Raw genomic sequence first — 8,291 nt, 5'->3', positions numbered from 1 at the left:
AAAGGATTGGTGTGATTCGCATGAGTATTTTGTTGTATATACCATTCTCCAAGGCGTCTTTCTCTTAAAACTTATTTGGTTCACATGAAATTTTTTTTCTCTTTAGAATATTTTTCTTGAAAAATTGATATCTGAGTACTACGTAATACATACAAGAATAGTTTTTACCTATTTTGTTGACCATGAAAAAGTAGCAAGTTTCAGAGTGCCTTATATTTGATTGTACATTTACTTTCTTGAAAAAATTATGTAAAATACCCGTTATGCTCTTAATAAAAAAATTATTATATTCTGTTTAAAAGCTTAAGGATACTTTTAAAAAGAATAATTATAATTTTAAGCTAGTAGGAATCAAACTTTTTCATATCTCACACTAATTTTTTATTTTATAAAATATGGGTATCTTATTTTCATAAAAAAGATACCTTTTTCATCTTTCTTTTTTTTTTTTCTACATTGGATGCCTTATACACTTATAGTGTGAATACATTCAAAAAAATCAAAAGATAACAAATCTCAGAGCGCTTTAGGCAGCTTTCTCTCACCAACCTACAAAACTCCTCTAGAATGGTCAACCACATATGAGACCACTCAATCCGTAGCTCCATTGGTCTCTCTATAGATATCTGGAGACAACGTCTCGGCCTATTATGGCACGAATATTCCGAAGCAATTGGTGGCAGTCACCCATATGGTGCACCTCTGGATGCAACCAATCACTATAGCCTCATCTTTCTTTTCTAAAAATTCTAATTAAATATAAAATATTTATATTTATAATTATATTTATTTATTTATTTATTTTTTCTTTCTCTGCCCATCAAAGGAGTTTTTATTGAATCAAAACTTACAATGTCTAGGACCACACAATGGCAGTACAGCCAGGAAAGGTAACGGTCCTCATTAAAAGGGTTCCCATCATGTGGACATACTTGGGTTGGATTTACAAGAAGTAGGCCCCGCGGCGATCAATACATGGCCCCCTTCCACGCCCACCGGGCCCAAGTCATGGCCGTCTGGCCGCTCAATTTTTCGGCTTTTTTATCCCAATCCTGTCCGAATGGTTGGCCGAAGCCTACAACCCAGGGCATTTCGGGCATTACGGCAAACACGTCGTTTCTTGCTTCACCTTCTCTCTCTTCTTCTCATCTGCTTCTTACAACGAAGAGAACGACAACGACCCAAAACCGGGGGAAATCGCCTGTTTCAATCTTCTGCGTTCTCTCGGTTTCGATAACTCTGTCTCTTCCTTCTCTCTCCCCTCTTCGATCTCTCTCGATTTAATCATTAAGGGGGTAACGGAGCGGGCATTGTCTTCTGGAAGGTACGTTCCTGGAAAGACCCCATCAAATTTGCCCTAATTTTCGACTAATTTGGTCTTGATTTGGCCAATTTCTCCTGATTCTCTGGAAATTTAGTAAATTGTATAGTCGTAGTTTTTGGAAGATTACCCTTTTTTTATGGCTATGTTCTATTTTCTTATAGTTATTGAATTTTTACAGGTAATGGAACGATGGAGATGGCTAAATGTGGTGGCTTTGATCTTCTTACTTTCAGCTTCGGAAGGCAGAGGTAATCTCCATAATGTTTTCGTTATCAAGATTCAATTTTGAGACCAGTGATATATTTTCTTTTTGCCATGTGTTTTTTTGCTTTGAAGTGATGTTAAACAACGAAGATAATTTGTTTACTAGAACATTCTCTCTTCATTTCTGTAATGCCATGTTTAGATTGGGTACTTCTGTTTAATCTGATATTGTCTGATACACTTAACAACTCCATCTCTTAAAGGAGTCGTTATCCTTGCATACATATGGCCATGAATGCTCATAATTTGGTGATTCATTTTTGACTTTTATGACTCACTAAAGCAATCATAAGGATGTTTTTCAACAAATTCCTAAAACTATTTCCAGATTCACTGTAAAATGGTTTTCCTCGATCAGACAGCTAAATTATGATTTGAATCTTTGATTGATCTGACAGTCTATGTTTCTCAGCATACGAACTTCAAAAAAAATGAGCCCCAAATAAAATTTAAAAGAAAAAACCTCTTCATGTGCTCTGCCATGACCTTCCTGGATCTTGAGCTGTGCATCATGATCATGTGAGCGTAATACTGCCCATTTCTGTTTAAATGTAGGGGATATTTATATGCTATTCATTGACTCCTTGGTCTGTAAACATATGAGAGCAAACTTATTTGGACAAACTCTGCTGTGAGGAAATTTATGGTCGGTCTTTTGCAAATTTGGGTCATAATCTGCATATTTCTGGCTTGGTGCAGATATTGTGTGCATAGTATAGAATTGGGTTTTCATTTCAAACAACCATCTCAAAACCCTTTTTTGTGCTGAACTAGTAAAGCGTAAATTAGAAATGAAGCTGTGTTAAACAGATGCTGCTGTTATTTTGGTGGATGCATTTCTCAATGTTAGTTGTAAAATTCGTTTATTACAATTTCTGATGATTTTTACAGTTAAGATGTTGGCAATCTCATTTCTCTAGCTATATTTTTTGAAATTTTGACTAGCTGTTCGACCTTTATGCTTTCATGATCACAGAACTTAGGATGAAACATGAAGATTACAGTCATATCTATAACCATACTCTAGCCACGATACTTGTGGAGTATGCTTCTGCTGTAAGTATTGATTTTAACCAGGTATCCAAGTTCGTTGAATGAGTTTCTCTTTCCTAAGAATTTCTCACCTGCGCAAGTTGGTGCATTTTGCAGGTGTACATGTCAGATCTAACTGCCCTATTTACATGGACCTGTGAAAGGTGTAATGATATGACAACGGTATATGGAATGTCCTTTTATGTTTCTTTTAGTCAAATGACCATATATGTAGAGCTTTGAGATTTTCTCTCTTAGAAGATGACCTGTAACTTTTGAAGATGGGGTAACTGGTAAAGACTGACTTGTTACAGGGATTTGAAATGATAGAGCTGATTGTTGATGTCCAAAACTGTTTACAGGTATGTTCTAACTCTACACCAGCTCTATTTTTGAACCTTATGTTATGCTTTCTAGCTACTCAAGTACACAAGCTCTTAAATTTTTGTTACGGATAAACTATTTATGCAGGCTTTTGTTGGTGTTGCTTATGATCTTAATGCTATCATAATTGCATTCAGAGGAACTCAAGAGAACAGGTATTAGGGAAGTTTTGGCTTTCTCACTCTTTTAAGTTTGTCTATGCTAAGGGGCAACCTGGTTTTTGTCTGTAACTTGAATTATAACATTACAAAAATTAGCGCAAGTTGAATAGCTCTATTCAATATGTATGAAACTTTAATCATATATCATTAGCCATGGTATTCCCATTAGGATTGAGATTTCGTTCGTGGCTTCTTTGTATATGTATTGTCATGTTTCTTTAGTAGAGATTCCAGAAAAGGGAAGGAGTAGGTTTGTAAGTTTTGAAAGTATTGCTGTCATGTTTCTTTGTTCATTAGAAGAGGGAGGTAGAGGACGGATGTTACCTTTTTATCAATAGTTAACATTATAACTTATAATTTGGTTGGTTACCTTTTAAGAAAGTTCACCTATGAAGTATGATCTGGTTCGTCAGTTTAGTGATCAATGACAACATTACTGCTAGTTCTCTATTTGTTTTCCTTTTCTTGTATCTAGACCACTCCTACACTACTGCCACCACCACTATCATATCAATACTGGGTGTGGCCTTGCCATCTCTATTCTCTTTTATACGAACAACGCATGCCAGATGCCAGCGGTGAACCCAGACAATTGTCTGCCACTGGAATTTGCTATGCTCTTGAACATGCTAATTAAATCATTCCCCAACCTGTATGCAAAGTCTCCTTAGAATTTTCATAGTTGTGAGTCAGGCCATAAGTATTTATTGCATTATGTTGGGTTACAGTTTGTTGTCCATTCTCCACATGCTCTTAGAGTTCTTATGCTTTTTATCCTTGGGAAAATTGCCTCTGCTTTGCAAATCTGTTGATGATTTTGATAGTTGGTAATTATTTATTATTGTCCATTAGGGAAATTTAGTAAAGGTTTTTAATTTGGCATCACTATTATTAGGGTATTGAAAAATTTGTCTTGGTTATTGCATAGGCCATTTTCTTCCTAAGTTGCTCGGACTATATTTATTGGATTTATTGTTTTTAACAGCATACAGAATTGGATTCAAGACCTGTTCTGGAAACAACTTGATTTGAACTACCCAGACATGCCTGATGCGATGGTTGGTAGCACTATTTGTTTATATGAAGATGTATTAATTGTGAAATGGAGAGTTGTTACAAGTCACATGCTTCCTGCTTTGACTGCAGGTGCACCATGGATTTTATTCTGCTTACCATAACACAACAGTACGCCCTGGGATTATAAGTGCTATCCAAAGGACCAGGGAGCTATATGGAGATATTCGCATAATGGTTACAGGGCATTCAATGGGAGGGGCTATGGCTTCCTTTTGTGCTCTTGATCTTACCGTAAAAATCATCAAAACCTCTCATACAAATTGATTTATATGTCAGTAATTTTATAGAAAAATTCTCGGTATAATTCTTTGGACTTGACATGCTATTTATGAGAACCTCTTACAAAATTTTTCCATCTAGACCTGAACATCCTGCTTTGTATATCTCATCTTGCTCATGATCTTATTTTGCTTCATCTTTCACATGAAACTACTTGTAAAATTTGTGGCATAATCACCTCAACTGTCAATAGTTTGTGATTATTTCACCAACTACGTTATGGTAATTTATATGCATTTTCCCACCTTATTTATAAGCTGTCATGTGAAATTCTTTCAAACTTGTAGATATTGTTAAGTGAGCATTTTGATCCTTCCCTGTTCAAACCACTTTCCGGTATTGTACAAAAAAAAAAAAAATCATTTGTATCAGAATATTCATTATTGATTTTTTTCCCCCTAGCCTTTAGTTGCTCTGGAATTTGCCCTTTCAAAGTGCATCTATTATGCTTATATTTCATACCTGGCAGAAACTATTTTGATGGTGTCTTTGCAGTCTATCCTAGTGTTAGTTTTTTTCTTGACATTTCCCCTTTGATATTTTTGTTTGCCTTTATCCGTCTTCATCATTGTTTCATATACATGTAGAAAGTATCCAGTGGTTTCTTTTTATAAAAAATCCTTTGTTGTATGCTACGTAGATCTAAATATTAGACTCATACTTCCAGATCATTCCGGGCTTTTAACTTAATTTGTATCTGTATACGTGAAGCACTGAAGCATGGATATGTAGGGGCATCATTTTATTTCTCCATCTCCTATGAGATGCATTACTATATAAATTTGTAGAGATATTATCCCTCGAAGTTGTGTACCATCTTGTTTCTGCAATGGCATGTGAATTTATTTCTCTTCTGAAGGCTAGAAGCATCCAATCTTAGACTTGTAGTTGGCTGCCTTTTTCCATTGCATTACAATTGAATCTTTGACTTGGCATTTATTCCTTGCTCTTTTGTAGGTCAATTGTGGCATACACAATATCCAACTTATGACATTTGGACAACCTCGCATTGGAAATGCTGCTTTTGCATCATACTTTCACAAATATGTGCCACATGCAATTCGGGTTACCAACGGGCATGACATGGTGACACACCTACCTCCATATTATTCTTATTTTCCCCAAAAGACATACCATCACTTTGCAAGAGAGGTAAAATGATGCTCAGTATAGTCATTTAATGACATAGACATTAATGTAGCCAGGCTTTTTAAGAGTTATGTTGATTATTTTCTTTTAATGCATTCCATCTCTGGGCTGAGGCTTTCAGTGCTGTGGCATTTGTCCTTGTCATTGAATAGCCCTAACACCTTGTTCTGTTATTGTGGCATCATTTGCTATTGCTGGATTATAAATCTTTACTTCTATGGTGAATTGAATTGTCTAGTTTCAATGTCCACTGTAGTCCAGCTCTGTCTTAGAACCTGGCACTACTTTAGGACTGTTATCTAGACTGTTGTTCTTCCAAATGTTTCTTATTCAATGTCATTCTAATCACATCCAGAAACCCTTCATTTGCTTGTAAGTCTTAAGTTTTTCTATACTTCAGAAGGCCATAGATCATTTCTGGAAAAATTTCCAGGTATGGCTACACAATATTGGATTCGGAAGTCTGGTATACATGGTCGAGAAGATTTGTGATGGTTCTGGTGAAGATCCAACATGTGGAAGGTATATGTGAATCATAACTGTGTTCATGTTTTGATTTAATGTGTGATGCTGTTCATGCTCCCTTCTGATTTGGTTTTCTTTCTCAAAGGTCTGTAAGTGGGAACAGCATTTCAGATCATCTGCAATATTTTGGCGTTGAGTTACAGGCTGATACTTGGGGCTCTTGCAGGATAATAATGGATAACGATATTGTACAGGATAACAGTTTTATACGGTTCCAAACAGACCTTGCTGGCAACATCAAGTTGTCCAAGGACCCAGCTGTTTCATCAATTCTAAAGCTAAGTTCACAAATAGGTAGTGGTAGCAGTTCTTTTTAGCATTACTTGGTGTTTAATATATTGGTGAATCAACACAAAGGAAGGGGGAGTTGTTCTCTTTCCTATGAAGATCCAACGAATGGATCCAAGGAAAAGAAGAGTCTGTATGTAGTGTATAATGTATATTAATTTGGCCATTGTTGCCAAAGATGTAAATAAACCCTCGCAAGTGGATTGATAAATTCTGCAATAATGTGGCGATCATGATATGTTAATCCAAATTACATTTTGTTTCTTATGCAGTTTGAGTAAACAAGATGTTTGATTGATGAAGAATCATTTAAATGGATAGCATCAAAATTTCTGCTAATTGCTTGATTGCCTGAACTGCTTCAAACTTCTTCAAACATAAATCACAGCTTCAGACTAATTCTTATTATTAAAATCTATGGCTGCTAAATTGCATTAGACAGTCTCCCAATTGCAATGGATGTTTTCAGATTGGCATCCGGACCTACGTTGCCTAATCCTTCAGCAATTCTGGGATTCCAACTTTGGAGTTAGTTTGTGGGCTGATTAGCTCTCCGGTTATGTATGACCGTCTAGCAGTTCTCCATGATCCACCAGCATGCCTCTACCATCATCCATCATTGTTTGTGAATTGTGATGTCTCAGGATGGGGGAGGATCCAGAAGGACAATCTGCTGAGTTAATTCCCAGTCATAATCTAGCAGTAAAATTCTCTTGCTCGTAAATTCTTTCTTGTTGCTGTCTTTTCTAAAATGAAAACATTCGATGTTACCATAAGTTTTGTGGCAAATGTAATAATATTGACCAAAGAAACCCAGTATCAGTTCATTCTCATCATTTAATAAGCCAGTCAGTTTTATGATCAATTTTCAAAGGAAAATGCAAAGAAAATTTGATATTTTGGCTGAGAATTAACAACTAAACCCTGTTCTGGCGTTGTTGGGGTGATCAGGGAATGAAGCAGTTTAGGTCGCCACTAGTGGCAAGTGCAATCAATCAAAGGGAGTGAAGATGGGGACGTGTGTGAGATCAGTTGCTTAAGAGCACCGTTCCCTCTCCAAATTGGGCAATGAGTGCAATACACCAGAGGTATGGGATCTCATCTGTACCGGTCCTATTTGGCGTCCGATCATTTGTCTTTGTTACCAGGTGTGATAGATCCGAAGCATTTTCACTGTAGAAACGTCGAGCACTCAACTTCATCTCAAGCTCAGCATCATGCTCTCAAGTGTGCATGTTCAACATTACACTCAATCCTGTTTCATGGAGAGAAGGGCACTAACCACCTGAGCTACTAGCTATTGGCAGTCTTTAGTCCCTTTTTGATTGGCAAATGCTGCACTCCCTCATATAAAATTTCACTTCACTGCAGAATGGTTTGTAAATGTTGCAAGGGTTAGGGATACATGGCATTTACCCATATGACCAGGGCTCAAATCCTGGTGGAACTCTTGCCAAACAGTCTCTCTCAAATGGTTTGCATCCCACTCCACTTGGGAGATGTCTGGGATTCAAACCTAGAGACTCGAGCAGCTCAGGCCTGGCTTGCTCAGAAGCTTATTTACACTTGATTAACAACTAAATAAACCAAGATCAGAGTTACAAGCTCTTTTAATTATCAAACCACGCTTCAACAGCACCAAACATGGGACGACAGACTCTGGCAACTAGATTTCAATAGAAGCAATATAATCCCTTAAGAAAACCACTGGAATAAAACAATTTTTAATGTAAATATTAATAGATAACTACAGCCATTTAACCATGAAGAGATTGAAGTCTGGAGTTCGTTGTAATTTTGTAGCCACC

At 36.6% G+C, this 8,291-nt stretch overlaps 1 protein-coding gene across 1 annotated transcript; it reads left to right on the top strand.

Annotated features, from left to right (window-relative positions):
- The first annotated feature begins 1,106 nt into the window (after window positions 1-1,106).
- LOC103696397 (probable feruloyl esterase A) lies at window positions 1,107-6,752 on the top strand. The gene is made up of 11 exons (XM_008778009.4): window positions 1,107-1,324; window positions 1,503-1,572; window positions 2,565-2,644; window positions 2,738-2,803; window positions 2,935-2,982; window positions 3,092-3,159; window positions 4,151-4,223; window positions 4,312-4,473; window positions 5,479-5,673; window positions 6,104-6,192; window positions 6,281-6,752. The coding sequence occupies exons 2-11, from the start codon at window positions 1,506-1,508 to the stop codon at window positions 6,510-6,512; spliced, it is 1,080 nt and encodes a 359-aa protein (XP_008776231.1). The 5' UTR covers window positions 1,107-1,324; window positions 1,503-1,505; the 3' UTR covers window positions 6,513-6,752.
- The last annotated feature ends 1,539 nt before the right edge of the window (window positions 6,753-8,291 follow it).

Source organism: Phoenix dactylifera, chromosome 3 (assembly GCF_009389715.1).
Source record: "Phoenix dactylifera cultivar Barhee BC4 chromosome 3, palm_55x_up_171113_PBpolish2nd_filt_p, whole genome shotgun sequence".
In the NCBI taxonomy this organism is placed as follows: domain Eukaryota; kingdom Viridiplantae; phylum Streptophyta; class Magnoliopsida; order Arecales; family Arecaceae; genus Phoenix; species Phoenix dactylifera.
The sequence above is the reverse complement of the archived record's forward strand: the minus strand, read 5'-3'. Positions and strand labels throughout refer to the sequence as shown.

What these genes read in the sequence shown, in the direction of transcription:
- LOC103696397 (XM_008778009.4), top strand. Translation starts at nt 1,506, where the DNA reads ATGGAACGATGGAGATGGCTAAATGTGGTGGCTTTGATCTTCTTACTT. An exon ending in TTGTGGAGTATGCTTCTGCT is followed by an intron (nt 2,645 to 2,737) that starts GTAAGTATTGAT and finishes TGCATTTTGCAG; the next exon opens with GTGTACATGTCAGATCTAAC. An exon ending in TTTGTGCTCTTGATCTTACC is followed by an intron (nt 4,474 to 5,478) that starts GTAAAAATCATC and finishes GCTCTTTTGTAG; the next exon opens with GTCAATTGTGGCATACACAA.